At 36.3% G+C, this 18,959-nt stretch overlaps 1 protein-coding gene across 2 annotated transcripts; it reads left to right on the top strand.

Annotated features, from left to right (window-relative positions):
* Nucleotides 1-379: 379 nt before the first annotated feature.
* Nucleotides 380-18,531, top strand: LOC129261087 (UDP-N-acetylglucosamine--peptide N-acetylglucosaminyltransferase 110 kDa subunit-like). Of its 2 annotated transcripts, none has more exons than XM_054899127.2 (20): nt 380-530; nt 704-947; nt 1,394-1,462; nt 4,573-4,689; nt 5,155-5,234; nt 5,710-5,799; nt 6,316-6,421; nt 6,880-7,121; nt 7,690-7,843; nt 8,260-8,361; nt 9,107-9,286; nt 9,831-9,989; nt 10,255-10,344; nt 10,783-10,908; nt 12,080-12,358; nt 13,794-13,949; nt 14,790-14,942; nt 15,389-15,641; nt 15,994-16,117; nt 16,806-18,531. In XM_054899127.2, the coding sequence occupies exons 1-20, from the start codon at nt 445-447 to the stop codon at nt 16,999-17,001; spliced, it is 3,006 nt and encodes a 1,001-aa protein (XP_054755102.2). In that variant the 5' UTR covers nt 380-444; the 3' UTR covers nt 17,002-18,531. The 2 variants fall into 2 exon arrangements, with proteins under 2 accessions (XP_054755102.2, XP_054755101.2); XM_054899126.2 differs by having other exon boundaries at nt 13,794-13,964.
* The last annotated feature ends 428 nt before the right edge of the window (nt 18,532-18,959 follow it).

Raw genomic sequence — 18,959 nt, 5'->3', positions numbered from 1 at the left:
CTCAATTCCCCTACAAACAACCAACCAGCCACTAATAACGTAGCATTACCTCCATGCTCACACAGAACTCTCAAATACATTTTTAAGACAAAAGACTCGCTCAGTAACATAGGGAGAGAAAGAAAGAAATTCACGAATGTGAGGTTTTTCTTAAAAGATTAAAATACTGAAGATATCATACAAAAATCAGTATTCTGTGCAATCATCCCATAGGTGGCCATTTTGCCAATCCAGTTGATCAACAAAACCCTTGCACAACTACAACAAAGGACATTGTGTAGCAAGTTCACAATTTCAGAGTTGAAGAAAATATTGACAATGAAATGCTAGGAAAATTTCTCTTATGATCCTACATTTTTTTTACTTGCAATCGATACAGGTCTTGCTGAGCTTGCTCACAGAGAATACCAAGCTGGAGATTATGAAAATGCAGAGAAACATTGTATGCAGTTATGGAGACAAGAGCCAGAAAACACTGGAGTTTTACTTCTACTAAGCTCAATACACTTCCAGTGTAGGAGATTAGACAGGCAAGTATATTGTAAATGGTTTTTTAGAATAGAGGAAGGTGATCAAGCTGATTAATTATATGCCTGCACAGTATGTTAAGATGAGCAAAGTCTTGGCTGTTTTTCAAGTTGAAACATGAGAAGGAGGTCAGTGATTAATCCTCTTACTTTTTCCCCTTTGTCTTTTTGTATAGGTCAGCACACTTCAGTACTCTAGCAATAAAACAAAATCCGATGTTAGCGGAAGCGTACTCAAATCTGGGGAATGTCTTTAAAGAGAAGGGTCAACTTCAAGAAGCTCTTGAAAACTACAGACATGCTGTGAGACTAAAACCGGACTTCATTGATGGTTACATTAACCTTGCTGCAGCTCTAGTTGCAGCAGCAGATATGGAAGGAGCCGTCCAGGCATATGTCACAGCTCTGCAGTATAACCCGGTAAAGAAATGTCTTCATCTATTTGCATGCCTTGTTAAGTATTTATCTTGTTCAGATGATCTTCCACCATTGGTTGCATTGTACTATATTTGGCAGGTTTCGCGTGATGGATGTACAGTGTGTCCTTTCATTGATTTTGAATAGCATTTTGAATAGCAAATTTGAAAAGCATTTTTGGTTTTAAGAGTAAATCTCTTAACTAAGTACAGTCATATTTAAAAATATGCTATATAAAAGACTTTATGCATAGCAGTCTTTCACAAATGTGGAGCAAATTGCATGGCCATATGGTCTGAGCACTTTATAGTCTCATCAAATTTATACTGTAAAAATAATGTTTTATAGCAATTCAACGTTTTGGTGGACTGTTGAAGATTGTGAAATATTTTTGTAATATGGGTGGTATAATTTTTATTCTATTTTTCTAATTTCTACTTGTTTCACAGGACCTGTACTGTGTTCGTAGTGATCTAGGGAACCTCCTGAAAGCACTTGGTAGATTGGACGAAGCGAAGGTAAGGTATCCACACAGGTATGCAATGCCTGTTGTAAGGTTTGTTTGCCAAACAAGATTTGACCTTGCCTTATAATGCAACCACAGAATGCTGTAAAATAAAAAAATAACAAGAATTCAATTAAATTTTTTTTCTCTTTAAACAAAATTTCTCAGAATGCTTGCAGTAGTATTTTGCTTTCACCTTAAGAATATTCTCACAGAGTAGATTAATTCCTTAATCTTGAAGAGGGCATTTTTATTCATTAATATGTAGATGTAACAAGTAAGACTATTTCTTAACCGATTCGCTTGTGAAAAACATGTTCATTCATCCATTCACAATTGCATGTCATCTCATGGGGTATGGCAGGTCAGATGATTATTTTGATGTTAAGTTTCCGTAGACTAAAGACAGGATGTGAAAGTGGCTGGAGATTGAAGACTCGGTTCCTTCTCTTTTGGATCCCCACAAAGCATTGGTAGCCAGTTGACAGGTTGACAGTGGCTCATGTCATGCTGCTGTAAGTTGCCGCTGCTGCAAAGCGCTGCCATGAAGCCCATCATCGTGTCATCGTGGGGGAGCCGTTTCCAGTGTGGTTTGTGCAAATCTTCATCTTGGCTTCTGCGCTGCAACTGCTGCTAGTGTTACTGCTTAGTGCAATGCTGGCTTGCATCTGCCTGCTTGCTTGCCGGCTGCTTGCTTGCTGGCCGCATGCGTGCTGGCTGCAGCGCTGTGTGGGCGCTAAGGCGCAGCGTGGATCAGCTTGAATTGGAAGCAGAGCTACAGTCATCTCAACCAAGCTGGTCCATCTTTGCAAAATTTTATTTCCTTAGTGCCTGAGTATTTTTATGAAACATGAAATTTTAATTCTTATTCAATATTGATTGACGTGAGAAATGAAAGAATTTTGAAATGATGGTAAACATCCATTAAAATGATATATGGATTAACTTCCTTGAAGGGAGGAATCATTTGTGCAAACATTTTAAAGAACATCTTAATGGTGAATTAGCTGTAAAAGTTGGGTTGTATACATAACCAACATAAGACTCACTGCCCTAATGAGATGGAATTGCGTAGATATTAGATAACAGCTGCTGCTGCTATGCAATCAACAGATTTCAACAGATGGACATCATTCAGCTTGCTTGCCAATATGAGCAAACAGAATTTGATAAAAGAATATACCAGGCATCAATCAATTAGTGTTCTACAAACATTTTAGGGAGTGGGCTGGACTGAATTGAAGAAAACTTAACGTACAGATGTTATGTGTGTAATCATGCCCTTGTATTCTATTATTACATTCAGTTTGCTCATATGCACTGTAGTGCAGTAATTTTCTGCTAGTGCGAGCTATTGTGTCAATGTCAACGTGTTAAATTTGTTAACAATGCTACCAAAACATTTCCCCATAAGACAAGCCATGAAATGGCTCTGAAAATTGATCCTTGCATTATTGATGCAGTTTAATTTTAATGCATTCATCATTGTGTTGAGAATTGGCTCTTTCCTTTTATCTTCTAGTTTAATCAATGCTTGTATGTCATTTTTCTTCATATTTGCGCAGATACTAATTCAAGATTTTTTTCTTTTTCTTCTCTCATTCTTTTTATATATTCATTCATGCACTTCTGAAGGTTAGATTTTCAGCAGAAAGGGTCATCTGTGTGCCATAGGTTGATTCAAGTTGTTCTTTTTGCCCTCCTGGATGCCACTTCAAGGAACCCAAGTGTAGCTGTGGATGTCATTAACGCCTGGAATACTGGTTCATGACTTGGTAGTTACTTCACAGTTAGCCAAGCAGTAAGACATGTGATGTGGCTGGAGGAAATATGTTATTAATCTGAAAAACAAATGAGAAAATATGTAAAATAAAAATATTAAAACATTAAGAAAAAAATATATAACTGGAGGTTGAAACATCATAAGCCAGTATTTAAAGACGTCTGGAGGTAAAAAATAGTTTTTTGTACTAAACATTTCTGTCACACACAAGCTCACTTGCAAGCAGCAGTTCTTGCGCTTGCGCATGCGCACACGCCAGCGCCAGTGCGAGACGCGAGAATGTGGTTGTTCAGCGCTGCATACTGCAGATAAGCTGTTATATTGGCGGCTATCAAAGGTAGCCTTGAGCTCTTTAACGACTAAAACTTCATGTAAGTAAATTCAGAACTAACTGAGGAGAGAAAAGATATTTAAAATCTAGATTGGTTTCTCATGATCACATTGGTTTATTTAATGTAATTTTCAGTAATATGTGCATTCATCTTGTGAATGCACATTTTTATTTTGAACAAAGTGTCGTTACAATGCATCAAGTTTACCTTTGATCCAGCATTTGTCTTGTGCTGCGAGACCCATGCATGCTAATCATAAGCCTTGCATTATTTTCGATGCGCTGCCTCTTGGCATTTTGTCGCTAGCACGCTTATTAGGGTGGCGCATGTAGGCTGTTCTGCTCTCATGTATGCTTAGAAAATGCTGCTATAGCGTGGTTTGCCTGCTTTTTCCATGGTGCCCAAACAATGAAACCAGGTTCTTGTTCCACTTTCAGAAATTCAGATATAACCAATCTTTTTTTTTTTCCTCCCCCAGATTGAAATGCTGGAGGGGTCTCTTGAAACAGTTTTTGGCAAATGTATATGGATCTGTCAACCTAACGTCATTGTTTGAGGGGCCAGGGAATCAAGAAATTCAGGCAAATCAGCATTTAATCTGCTGCGCGTCATGCCAGCGTGTAGTCATATCTGAAAACCAGATGGGTAGAGACAAAAAAAACCCCCAAGTGCAGTAATGCATGCAGTCACTAAATCACTTCAAGCATTCTGACACCTTTCTGGCCATTAACCTACCTTGTCTCTGATTTTCAAATATGACTACAATACCACATTCTCATAGCTTTGCGCAGGAAGACCCGTTATAACAAGAAACTAATGCCTTTTTTCCTCTCCTTTTTGTCATCCCACTTTCCCTTTCTTCTCTTTGCCCTTGAACGATATGGGCATTCTTTTTGTATCCCCACTCTCTCTACTCCACCTCTCTCTATCTCCTTCCTGTACTTCATCTGTATTGCTTATCCTGGCAATGTCCCTTGTCTGCTGGTTCGCTTCATGGTGTGTCCATAGGCATGCTACTTGAAAGCTATCGAAACACAGCCTAATTTCGCTGTGGCATGGAGTAACTTGGGATGTGTCTTTAACAGTCAGGGAGAGATATGGTTGGCTATTCATCACTTCGAGAAGGTTGGTAATTTCTCTTTCCAGAATTTTTTCTACATCAATTTGTCTTTAAAAGAAGATTGTTTCTTTGATATTTTGTTGCCCTCACCCTCTTTGTACACTGATAAAATTTACTTCTCGTGTTAGGGTTCCAACTATTTGTAATGTAAAAATTGTTTTCACTTGTAAGAAGGAATATGTTAGATTCTTTGTCAGAATTTTTATTTATTAATTTTTTTTTGGGGGGGGAATGGGGATTTGTGAAATTTGCTGTTATTTCATGTAAAAAAAACAACAACTAACCTCACATGCTTTCTGCATTGATAAAACATTTCAATTCTTATTAATAATTACACAGTATGGTATCTCTCCCTTATTGTTCCATAACTCTTGCAGGCTAATATGAAATGAAACATTTTACTTTCTATTTGTTAATTCATTGTAAATTCTAATTGTACAGTATATATCTATTCTTACTATGAACCCCAGGCTGTAACATTGGACCCCAACTTCCTTGATGCATACATCAATCTTGGCAATGTTCTCAAAGAGGCTCGTATATTTGACAGGTGAGGCTCTCTATAATATCTTCACTCACTGGTGTCTTGACCTAGAAATGTTTGGGAAAGAGTTGTGAGAGATTGATAACCTAGTGCTCACTCATGCTTATTGATAAGACTTGTCTAAAAAGCACTTAAGGGTGAAAGTAATACAAACAAAAAGATAAAACATATAGGTGGTGTGTGCATATAATTGCTCTGGTGATTATTAGGAGTAATTACCTCAATTGGAACCCATGGCTCGAAGATGCAAAAGGCTGCACTATGGCCCAATTTGCATTTGATTTGTAAATAATTAGATGATTGTTCCTTCAGCTACTGCTCTATCCTAGTGTGAGAAAAATCTAATCGTGTGATGCAGGTATAAGATTCAATTATTCTGATAATAACTTGAGTGTTATATGACCCTTTAAATAACGAAGTAGTATAAGATGTAAATTTTTGTTGTCTAAGCTGAATGTTTTTTACTTTGCTCTCTTTACAGAGCTGTTGGTGCGTATCTTCGAGCTCTACAGCTAAGCCCAAATCATGCGGTCGTTCATGGAAACCTGGCCTGTGTTTATTATGAGCAAGGGTAAGTTTCCCAGCCTCTTTTACTCTGGTCATTTTATTTTTCACATACTCAAAATATAATTATGCAATTAATCGCAAGCTTGTTTGTTTGCTTTTATTTCTCCATTCAAAATAATTCAATATCAAATGTGACAATTATATGCAATTATACAAAATAATCCATAACATAAGCAATATACATAATAATACAAAATAATGTGAGCATAAACTTGACTTTTTGATAATAATACATAGCTTCATTATCAGGTATATTATACAAGCGATTACACATGATGATCAAAGTATAAAAATCAGCCCTACAATCAAACTAAGTCTATATGACCAAAACCACTTCCTCCTATCAACCAAGAAGAAATATGAATCGGACAGTGATTGTATTTCATTTTATCACTTTTTCATTTCATTCAATCGATACATTGTATGATTATTTTGATAGGATTGAAAGATGAAAATTTGTGACTTAAAAATATGACTTGGATATATAAATAGATTGTTGTCATCTCTTTCATCTTTGCAGGTTGATCGATCTAGCCATCGATACATATAAGAGGGCTATTGAACTACAACCACACTTCCCAGATGCTTACTGCAATCTTGCAAATGCACTCAAGGAACAAGGAAAGGTAAGTCATCAAGCTTGTCAGAAATTTAGTAGAGTGATGTTTGAAATCTCATCAATTTACGATAGATAAAATTATTGGGGATACCCAAGGCTTTGCTTCGACATCTCAATTATTGATGCATATAATAATAATAATAATTAACATTTGTATAGCGCTTTATCACAAAACATGTCTCTAAGCGCTGGTTACGACCAGCTAATCAAGGAGAACATTATTTTGTTGAAATATTAATGTATGCAGGGCTACCTTCTCTTCATGTGAAGATGTTCTTAGCTTGCTTGATAATGTAATTGGATCTTGAACGAACTTGATCAACTTTTGTTTGCTCCTATTGCTATTCCTCTACTCTTCTACTCCAGGATTTTTCGTTGTGTAATCATTAACAAATACTTCATTGATTTAAATATTGTAACGTTTTGAAAAATATCACTGATGCATCTCATATGCTTGCACACCAGGTTGCTGAGGCAGAGGATTGTTACAACACTGCCCTGAGGCTATGTCCAACCCATGCAGACTCACTGAACAACTTAGCAAACATCAAGAGAGAGCAGGGCAATGTGGAGGGCTCCATCCAACTCTACTGCAAGGCCCTGGAGATCTTCCCAGAGTTTGCTGCTGCCCATTCCAATCTTGCCAGTGTATTGCAGCAGCAAGGGAAATTACAGGAGGCTCTATTACATTACAAGGAAGCCATCAGGTAGGGCTAATTGCTGTACTTATGGTATTCCTCATTTGCTTTATAGAACAGACTCGTGGTTGTCACCTGTAACTCTTTCTCCTCGAGGCCAGTTTTACTCCATAATTTGTCAAAAGATATCTACAGATTGCTTCAAAGAAACTGCTATTGACTACTCCAGGTCATGTTTGTTTGCTCAGTCTTGTGGTGATCCATTGCCTGTTACAATCTTGGACTCTTGTAGAAAGGATTGTTCATGAAGGAGATATAAGTTCACATTGTTCAATTTCTACTTAACAATAGTGGCCTGTTTTTTTTTTCAAGAGGACATGGTTTCATACAGTGTTGATTAAATAGCAGCTACATCAGTCATAAATGATATTAATTGTAATGCAGTGTGTGTGTTGTCGATGTTTGCAATGAAAAGATTGGGTCAGGCATCAGGGGTACCGTGGTGACATCTGGGTTTTGGTTCTAAGCTAGTATCTGTGTAGTCTATTACAGTAATAGCACATTCTCTTTGTTTTATCTTTTATATGTCTCCCAAAAGTATCATCAATTGATTGAACACATCTCTTGTGTTTTACAGGATCTCACCGACATTTGCCGATGCCTACTCAAACATGGGCAACACATTGAAGGAGATGCAGGATATCCAAGGTGCCCTACAGTGTTACACAAGAGCCATTCAAATAAATCCTGCCTTTGCTGATGCTCATAGTAATCTAGCGTCTGTTCATAAGGTAAGTATCTACTCTATTCTCCTAAACTTCTATTTACATGTTCATGAGATGAATGCTCCCATAATTTTCCCTTGACCAGATGCTCGACAAAGTTTGAAATTGTGAGAAACTGGACTATGCCTAATTTTCATGGAATATATATTGGTATGAGGGGTCTGCTTTTATGCACTTTATTGTATTTAACAATTATGCTGTGTAAGTAGAGACATGAAAAATATGGAAGGAATTATATTGGAGTTGTATTTACATTTATGTTAAACACAATGAGGCCAAGGTCCCCCCCATAAAAAACACCACCATGAAATAAACATTTGACACTGACAAATATGAGTAAAATGGAAAAATTAATCAAATGTGATTATTTTGCAATAGTTAATTCAGAGGATTTGCTAATATGTAATATCCTTTTTTTTCAGGACTCCGGAAATATACCCGAAGCCATAGAATCTTACAGAACAGCATTGAAACTGAAGCCAAACTTCCCTGATGCCTACTGCAATCTTGCTCATTGCTTACAAGTAAGATATTTTGTACAGCTCTTTACTGTTGTTTGGAAGCTAATTCTTATTGATTATGGAATAATATCTGCAAGGCAAAAGCATATGGATGATATGTTTTTTGTTCATCCTACATGTATCAAGCTGTAGAGCCATTCAAAATTTTAGAATGAAAGTTATTCAATTAAATTTAGAAATCATGATTGATCAGATTTTACAGTATGTTCTAGTTTAATGAAAGCATACCCTGTCTGAAGTTGTCATGTTTAGAATCTTATCTGATCCATTTGAATTCACATCAATTGATATGCCCTTCACTGGAGTGAAGAGTGATTATCATAGCTGGGTTAACATTCCTCTGCCTAGCCTGTCGGAAATTGAGGACCCAACATAAATACCTGTCACAGGGGTGGGTGAATGAGACTTAATTCTATTTAGCATTTCGATATAAGAATATTGCAATATATATGGACCAAGAGACCTTTTATTTCAACCAAGAAAAGAAATCTAAGGTCTAGTCGCTAAGAAAATTAGTGGGGAATGAACTTGATTCCTTGGATTATAGGTAGGCACCAAAAGGTTGTCCTCATTTTGATTCTCTGCCATCTTACATTGAAACAGATTCTTTGAATTCTTCTGTTGCAATTTGATATCCAAAGTGTATACATATCAAAGACTCTTGTTAACAATCAGGATGAGGTTTTAACACCTTAAAGCATGTCCTGTTTATTAAAATGTTACGTTTTCTTTGTTATTTCGCAAACAGATTGTGTGTGACTGGACAGACTATGAATCAAGGATGAAGAGACTAGTATCCATTGTTGCTGATCAGTTAGAGAAGAACAGGCTTCCATCGGTCCATCCCCATCACAGCATGCTGTACCCATTATCTCATGGATTCAGAAAAGCCATTGCTGCAAGGCATGGTAACCTGTGCCTTGAGAAGGTATGCATATACTTAGTCCAGAATGCAAATGATTGTTTAGTCATGCTCTGTTTCAGACCACATTAGTATGTATGGAAGGAAAGGGTGTGAATGTCATGTTTTGAAAGTTAATTTCATTAATCTCTTGATATGGGTTGAAAGAAATCAAATGCAACTTGATTTTTAGTATTTCTGAAGGTCACTGGACTTGTGTGTGATTTTGGTGTTGGTTTCTTTGTGCAATTGATATCTTACAGTATCACTCTAGAATTGCTTGAATTTACTCATTTCTGATATGGACAAAATTGCATAGAAAGTACTTGGTGCAACAATAATAAAATGGTTCTCATGGTGACTAGACTAGAGTATGAAGTTGCTACAGATAATTATTTGTTTCCAGCTTTCCTTTGAATATAATCTTTGAAGTGCTTATTAATGTACCAAAGAATTTATCATCAGAATATTATTATCGAAATGGCAAAGCAAGCAATGACATTGTTGCTCACAGATAATTTGTTTTTGAAAAAAAGTGTGTTTACTAAATGTGGATGTTTTATTTGTGCAGATCACAGTCCTCCATAAACCTGATTTCAACCATCCGAGGGACCTGACTGCCAGCGGTGGTAGGCTCAAGGTCGGCTATGTCAGCTCAGATTTTGGAAACCATCCCACTTCTCATCTCATGCAGAGCATCCCAGGAAAACACAATAAAGAGAACATCGAGGTAAAGCTCCTACTTTTCTACTTTTTCTATATGTTTCTGTGTGATTGTATGAACTCCTGATGCAGAATAGAGCATGTTTTTTTTAATGTACATTGCATTTTTTTTCAGACATTTCTTTTAAAGAAATTTAACCAGAAGATTTACAACATTATTTTAAAGACTACCCATTTGGAGTTCTGCCAATCTAATTTCTTAAATCAGTTTGTTTTGATTGTCGCAATTTCTTCATTCTATTGACATATGTGTTATATTTTTTGGTTTCCAGATTTTCTGTTATGCTTTGAGCCCTGATGACAGTACTTCTTTTAGATCGAAAGCCATGAAGGAATCTGAACACTTTGTTGACCTATCACAGGTAACTTAATTTTAAACTAATCAGGAATTTAATATCCAAACATAGATCTAAATATCAAGTAAATAGCGTTGTATTTGATCTGAGTCTACCACCAAAGAGTATTGAGTTATTAATACAGCAGTCTACATCTAAATCAGTGCTCAGTTCTTGGGAACTGCCAATATGTATAACAAAGTAGTTATTGCAAATGTGCCAATTGTGAGGTAAGACATGCTGCTTGTTTTCAGTCAACTGAATTCCTTTGCAGAGGTGTATATCACATTGAGTGGGGATTTGAAATGAATATAGAGGTAAAATATCTACCGAGTATGACAAGTTACTTTTATATCACTTTTACAAATGAAGAATCGTGCAATATTTTTATTTTTAGGACTTTGTGCTTACACATTTTTTTGGTAGTATTGATTGTTAAAATTGTATTTTCTGAATCTGGTACAGATCCAATGCAATGGCAAGGCTGCTGATCGTATTAGTGCTGATGGAATCCATGTCTTGGTCAACATGAATGGATACACGAAAGGAGCTCGTAATGAAATCTTTGCTCTCCGGCCAGCACCTATTCAGGTATGATACATAATAATAATAATAGATAGCCTATAGTTTGCCAAATCCACTTGCAAGGTGTAAAATATATGACTCCTTAGAAACTCTAATGTTAATGTAGATTGCTTTGTTAATGTTTCATCATCAGTCTTGACATCATTTTTATCAGTGATTCCTCATGTAATAGTAGTGTTTTGCTGACAGGATAAGAAGACCAGACTGTGCTTGCCTTTTTAAGAAGATATTTTGACTTTTGAGGGTTAACCCTAATTCTCCCGGGGGGGGGGGGGGGGGGGCATTATGGCCCCCCCTCGACAATGAAAAAAAAAAAGTTAAAAAAAAAGAAATACATAAGAAATAAAAAAAACAATAAAATACATAAGAAATCGGTCTTGGTACCAGAATTTTTTTCATTCACAATTGTTAGTAATGCTATAAAGAATATTTTCACCAAAAAATAGCATTCTAGGAGCTTTATTTAGTGAATCAGAGCAAAAAGTATGATTTCAGGAATAAATTAGCATAATTAATTCATATAAAATAAAAATATATGAATTCAGTGAAATTTACCAATGCAACTGCGTAGATTACGTCATTCTCTACCATCATGCAAATTTTCGTTGTGATCTCGCAATCCGCAGCTGAGATCTTAAGGGGGGCCATAATGCCCCCCCCCCCCCCCCCCCGGGAATGACAAGAATCAAAATACCCCGGGAGATTTAGGGTTAAGTGAAGGGGTTTGATAGACTGTGATCAAACTTACCTTTGCGTCAGAAATGCAATTTATAGAGATTTCAACGTCAAAGAATTGAAAAATATCAGTAAAATGAGCATCAGAGAATCAAAGTCCTATATTAAGATGAATCTTTATCCCATGTCTGTACTTTCTTACAGGATGTTGGTGATGTATTTTGATATTACCTGTATTTATTTAAGTTAATTCATGTTTAATTTACTAAGTACTGAGTATATAATGGGAATGATTCACTCACAACTAAAATCAATCTTCACTGATTTAGAATATGTTTAATGTGATCTGATAATTCAGTTGCTTCTAGGAATTTTATTGATGAATCATGAATCCCCCCAACCCCCCCTCTATTACTTGTAAGGCCAAGAATCATAATCCCAGTCTTTCATTTAGTCTATGTATGTGTAGTGATAACACACTGTATGAATTCTTTTATTATAGGTGATGTGGCTTGGCTACCCAGGAACCAGTGGGGCATCTTTCATGGACTACCTGATAACCGATTCCGTCACATCCCCTATGGAACTAGTCAGTCAGTACTCTGAAAAGCTGGCCTTCATGAGACATACCTTCTTCATTGGTGATCACTGGAACATGTTCCCTCATCTCCTGGACAAGGCATTGATCGAGGTCAAGAGCGGTAGCAGCAGGGACAATGTGGCAGTTATCAACTCCATCAACCTCAAGGCCACACTGGAGAAACTAGGTGTCTCAGACAAGGTAAAGTCTTGCATGTTATCTGCTATATTAGCTGTGAAACATGGTCCTGGAATGCAAAGATTAGTGATTAAACGTACGTTTTAAGTTTCATGATCAATTGAATATTGTAGTCAATGCAATAATCGTAATTTTTGTCTCGCCTGCATAGCAGAGTGAGACTGTAGGCGCCGCTTTTCCGATGGCGGCGTCAACACCAAATCTTAACCTAAGGTTAAGATTTTGAAATGACAGCATAACCTGGAAAGTATATGGACCTAGTTCATGAAACTTGGCCATAAGGTTAATCAAGTATTACTGAACATCCTGCCTGAGTTTCAGGTCACATGACAAAGGTCATTTAGGGTCAATGAACTGTGGCCAAATTGGGGGTATTTGTTGAATTACCATCATAACTTTGAAAGTCTATTGGTCTAGTTCATAAAACTTCGACATAAGAGTAATCAAGTATCACTGAACATCCTGTGCAAATTTCAGGTCACATGACCTACGTCAAAGGTCAATGAACTTTGGCCATAATGGGGTATCTGTTGAATTACCATTTGAAAGTTTATGAATCTGATTCATGAAACTTGGCCATAAGAGTAATCAAGTATCTTTGAACATCCCGTCCGAGTTTCAGGTCACGTGACCAAGGTCAAAGGTCATTTAAGGTCAATGAACTTTGGCCATATTGGAGGTATTTGTTGAATTACCATCATATCTGTAAGTGTATTGTTCTAGTTCATAAAACGTGGACATAAGAGTAACCAAGTATCACTGAACATCTTGTGCAATTTTCAGGTCACATGACCAAGGTTTAAGGTCGTTGAACTTTGGCCATTTTAGAGGTAATTATTAGATTGCTGTCATAACTTTCAAAGTTTATAGATATAGTGTAGAAAATGTGGATATAGGGGTAATCAAGTATCACTGACAAGTTTTAGGTCACATGATCAAGGTCAAATGTCAATGAACGTAGTATTATATCATTATATGAATGGTGTTTTTTGTGAATAATTATTTTATAGTAGTTTTCAAAGTCAGCACTGCTGCTATATTGAATCGCATGATGCAGGTGAGACAGCCAGGGGCATTCCACTTGTTTTTTTCTATGATTGCTAATCTTTGTGTTGTGGGGCCCTGGGGTGTTTCATGCAAGTTGTCACCTCATTGAAGTCCTTGGTTTGGATTGGTTGAGAAGCATGGTATCTGTCTGCTGTAGTTAGGGAATAATATCTTGTTAGAGCTTAAAAGCTCCATGAAACAGTGTCTAGGTATCAAGTATTCAATATGTACATGTGCTATTTATTTCAAGAGATTGGTGTCACACCAACTTTTCGTTATATCCAGTGAGTCTCATCAACTTCACAGTACAAGATAAAAAACCTTCAAAGGACAAAACATGAGCTTTCAGTTCTTGAATACAACTATTACAAATGTTTGTTTTCTTCTCCAGGTTGCTGTCAATGGGGAAGTCCCCAATGGTGAGAAGCTTCATTTTCCTGTGATTGAAAGCAACTCCTCTCAAGCTCTCAACAACCTCGTCCAATCTGGCCAGGTTCAAGCTACCATCAATGGTGTCACTGTGTGTAATGGACTTGCTCTCACACAGGTAGGCGATTACAAGGTTAGAAAAAAATGCACTCTATCGGAGATGCCAACTCTTAATTCTTTACACAATATGGGAATTTTTTATGCCCAAACTACTGCAAGTTGCATTGAAAAATATGGTTCTGCCCTGATTGCATTAGTGCACAAGAGATATATTCTGCAAAAGTGTTTTGGGAATACTGCAATGCTGTTAACATTGTTGGCATCTCTGACTTTTAGCAGTTGCATTTCATGGTGAACACTATTGAAGAAAATATGAAAAACTTCTTTGTGCTGTGGTACTTAATGATTCTTAAGATTTTTTTTTTTTTTTTGGGGGGTTTTGGTTTGAAGCAGAATAAATGGCGCTTGGGACGATTCCACCCCACCCCCATGCTCAAAAAGACTGAGCCCTGGAAAATAAAGAGCCTCCCCCCAGATTATCCCTATTCACAATAATGATAAAGCTGATTTAATGTAGCAGATTTAGGCAGTAGGTTGTGTAAACTACCCCGCCCCCAAAAGAAAAAGTATACAAATAGAATTTAAAAAGAAAATATTAGAAATTGCCTGCTTTGAAGACACAACAGGAGTGTCCCTCAAAATTGATTTGATAGTGATTGAAAGTGAATCAATTGCAAATATGTGATGAGGTCAGTTTAAACACAGACTAATAAACTATGAAGAAGTAGACACGTAATCAATTACAAGACCTCGGATTGATATTGGACGTCAAATTTATTTGCAATCCATTGCAAGTTTCTTCTTGCAACATCCCCAAAGATTGCCCTAAGAAAGTCAGTTTTCTACATTGGACATCACGACCAAATATCTTTCTCCCCATTTCTATTTCTCCATGTAGTTGATTCCCAAGTCTGCGACTGGCGAAGAAGTTCCTTCGTACCCTCTGATCACGACCCGTGCAATGTATGGACTCCCTGATGATGCCATCGTCTTCTGTAACTTCAATCAGCTCTACAAGATTGACCCAGCTACACTCAGGATGTGGGTTAATGTAAGTGACTTTCATTGTCGATGTCTTTTATAACCTCATGCAAGATAAACTGCATGGCTAGTGGCAATGATTGCAGCCAGTATAGAGTAGTCAGGATAGTTAATGGCCTGACAAGAGTCTGGATTGTAGTTGTGTTAATACTCTGATACACTAGTATATTACAATAATATTCCCGACTATTTACTATCAGTTAGCAACTTGCAACATATAGTGTAATATAGATACTCTGAATATGTCAAAACAATGGTTGTTTCTTTATTGACTTTTCAATAAACACACACACGCATAGATATTTGTGCTTAAGTTTTTCAGAGCCTTGTTCGTTCACTCCTTTCTTCTCGTGTTATATTAAATAGGACTTCCATTGGAAACATTTTCATTTCATCACAGACTTTGGTATGTTGTAAACCAATTGACAATTCTCTGACCTTCCTCTCTTACTACAGATCATCCAGAAAGTACCAAACAGCGTGCTGTGGCTGCTCCGCTTCCCAGCTGCTGGTGAACCCCACCTACTGGCCACTGCCACACAACTAGGCATGCCCAAAGGAAGCTTGGTCTTCTCGGCAGTAGCATCTAAAGAGGAACATGTGAGACGTGGCCAGCTTGCCGATGTTTGTCTGGACACGCCCCTCTGCAATGGACATACAACTGGCATGGATGTACTGTGGGCAGGCACACCTATGATCACTTTACCAGGTAAGTACTGTTTAACAAACTCCTTTTGCATGTAGTGTATGTATTCTGATAGGCTATAGTCAATGAAAATCAAATTGATTGTTGACAAAAATTGAACTACCTTGTTGAATGTCTAAAAAAATATTGAGTGTTATTGTGTTTTGAAACTAATCATGTTATTGAACACCAACACCCCATGATGCTAATTCCAGTCCTAACTTGTTTTGAATTTGGTGTTGAAAAGCTGGTGCTTGTTCAGACTCGATACGTTCACCAGCATTCATCACTGAACTTGAAACCACCCAATATCTTGAATGAATTCCACAAATTGTTACAAGATTGTAATGTTTGGTGCTTTTCTTCTGGTTTTCAGGTGAGACTCTTGCATCACGTGTTGCTGCCTCCCAGCTTCAGACCCTAGGCTGTCCTGAACTCATTGCCAACTCCAAGCAAGAATATGAAGACATTGCAATCAGACTTGGAACAGACATCAAGTTGTAAGTTGCTGCTCTACGTTTTTACTGTTACAGTGATGTTGATATTTTGTTTCTGTTCAACCTTGCTAATTCAATGAGTGCAATCTTCTGTTTAATTGTAGGTTTATTTGTAGTATATTTTTGCTATTAAAGGCTATTTCATTTGGGGGGACCATAGATATGCACTTCATACTTTGGTATAAAATAAATATGAAACTCAGAAATGTCCCTCTGAATTGGGAGCATATGTACCTTTGATTTGCTTTGATTGACCTTCAAGGTAAGCAAGAGTTGGTGAATGAAAATGTTATCATTGTGAATGTCATTCCAGCTGTGTACATACACCACATAACAAAGTGTAAATGACTTGATATTTGCACTGGATAATAAAGACTTCTCAAAATAATAACTTGTTAGTGTGTTATCTTGTTTTAGATTCATCTGGAAAGAGTATAAGAATTGCAAATGCAAGAATTAATTTCCACTGTGATAAAGTCATATTACAGGATGATGTTCGTGATGGTGTCTCAAGAAGTCTTTGTTTTCATTTTTTTGTAGTAGTCTATCAACAGTGTATGTATGTGATCTATTTTACCTTTTCTCTTTTAACCGGAATGTTCAGAAATACATTTTGAAATAATCTTAGAATAAAGCATTTTTATTACTTGTTTCTAACATTGCCTCTGTATTCTCTTTTTATCTCCTTCAGCCGTCAACACATCCGTGCCAAGGTTTGGAGAAGGCGCATCGAGAGCCCCCTCTTCAACACCAAGATGTATGCCCAAAGCTTGGAGCTCCTCTATGCCAAGCTCTGGGAGAAATATGAAAAGGGGGAGCCATGTGATCATGTAGACATGTCGGCTATGAACCCCATCAATGGGAAAATTGACACAATCAAGAATTGAATGACATATAATTGGTGACAATGTGAAGTATGCTCCATGGCCGCCACCCTTTTTATGGGCCAGAAAGGAAATTCATATACATGCACGGGTACCTTTGCTGTTAGGCATGTTAGAATATTATACAATATATATATTTTGCAAGTGACCGTTCATTATTTTCGCAGCGCATTATTTCCGCAGCGCATTATTTCTAGCAGTTGTATGAATAGAACTTGCGAATCCCGAAATTGAGCTTTGTAAAAGCAAGATCTGTACGTCGTAGCTATTAAATGTGTGTTGAATTTCCATGAATTTCAAGTTTCATCACTATTATTATTTGATATTGAAAATATATATTGTATACATTTTGTTGCTGAAACAAGATTTAAAATGGGAGTTGTTGAAATGGAAATATAATTATGTAGTGATCTATCCCACTTAATCTTGTGCCTTTTATTTATTTTATTTATTCTGTCAATCAATATCAGCATGACAGTGAAGAAGAAAGTTCCATTTCCAAGAATTGACATCAAACTTTCAGTTTGATATGCTTGCTGTATTTAGCTGCATACTTCAAGTGATTTTTGCAAAGTATGGTTATAACAACTTGTGAGAAAATTTCATGATAGGAATGTGAAAGTACTTATGAATAATAAGAAAAAAAAAGAAGAAAATTGTTGTTTTAAAATCTACAAGGTTACTCCCAGATTGAGAAAGCATTTTATGTTCAAAGTCATTTTCTTTTAGTTTGCTGCAAGACATTTCTTCATTCAAATCATCAGCTGTTTATAGAGAATAATTGAATATTAGTTGATAGTTTATTTCTCTTTTGTCATCCTATAAAAATAATTTGAGTTAGATTAATTTGGTATTCTATGATTTGAACTGTAAATAAGATCTCTATTTCATAGATGTTGCCATATATCATTTTATTTGTGTACTTTTGTGCACACACACTATCAATCCACGTGTATATCTGCTTGTTCATCATTAATGTGTTTATTTAATTTTAGTCATGTTTTGTCTTTTCCTGCTCAGTACAATTTAGGCTGTTTACATGTAAAAAAAAATGGACGTACATTTTTTTTCCCTGAAATTGATAATGCGAGGTGAAGTTTATAATATAATGCTGGAAAAAAAAACTACACTTCATATTTCTTGTAAATTATGATTGATAATCGGCATTCAGTAAGGCACTACAATTTTATTTGAAAAGTGAGTATTGTAGGTGACCAGATGGTCTTTGTACAGAATTTAAATTTGTAAATATTATGTATCTATAATGAAATAGGCAGATTTCGATGTGCACGATATTCATGATTATGTCCAAGCACTTTTGCTTAATTTGAAAAGGATGATAGAATAAGTTTCATGGTATTTGAAAAGTGCTTTGTGTCATTGTATGTTAGAGCTATAATTTTCAAATTTTTAAATGATAATTATTGTTAGCTCCTTAGGGAAGTTACGCTTTGATGAAGGTGATTGGGTGTTTGCTACTTTGCTGATGTGCATCTATATCAATGTCATATTAAAAATGTTGTTATCCCACAATCCTTTGGTGCTGCATGTAATCTTATTAATTTTCTAATCCAGTTCATGTGTGGGTTGGTGTCAGATTTATGAAAATAGGACAGATATTTACTGTTTCTTCATAAGATAATTTTCTTGCAGAAGAGAGAGACACAAGAAGAAGAGCGAGAGAGAGAGCCACAATTTTTGTTTCAGGTGTACTTTTCGCAGTGTTTGCGATTTTTTTTTATTATGAAGATTTTTTTTTATAGAATAACATATCTTGTATGATTTTTTTTGAAAAAATTTCTTTAATCAGAAATTAGTTACATGAGAATGTTATGATAAATCAAATTGTAGTGTTATGAAAAAATCTAAGTTTGACTGAATTTCATTATGAAGGGAGTGATATAAATCGGTGGTGATTTCAAATCACAATTTTGAATCGTCTTGATTTATTATCCGCCGAC

This window comes from Lytechinus pictus, chromosome 5 (assembly GCF_037042905.1).
Source record: "Lytechinus pictus isolate F3 Inbred chromosome 5, Lp3.0, whole genome shotgun sequence".
In the NCBI taxonomy this organism is placed as follows: domain Eukaryota; kingdom Metazoa; phylum Echinodermata; class Echinoidea; order Temnopleuroida; family Toxopneustidae; genus Lytechinus; species Lytechinus pictus.
Note: the sequence above shows the minus strand (reverse complement) of the source record. Positions and strands in the feature narration are given on the sequence as shown.

Bases quoted from the DNA above. Each gene is read 5' to 3' on its own strand.
- LOC129261087 (XM_054899126.2), top strand. From the start codon at position 445: ATGCAGTTATGGAGACAAGAGCCAGAAAACACTGGAGTTTTACTTCTA. The intron at 1,463-4,572 runs GTAAGGTATCCA...GTGTGTCCATAG, and splicing joins GTAGATTGGACGAAGCGAAG to GCATGCTACTTGAAAGCTAT. The intron at 10,345-10,782 runs GTAACTTAATTT...AATCTGGTACAG, and splicing joins ACTTTGTTGACCTATCACAG to ATCCAATGCAATGGCAAGGC.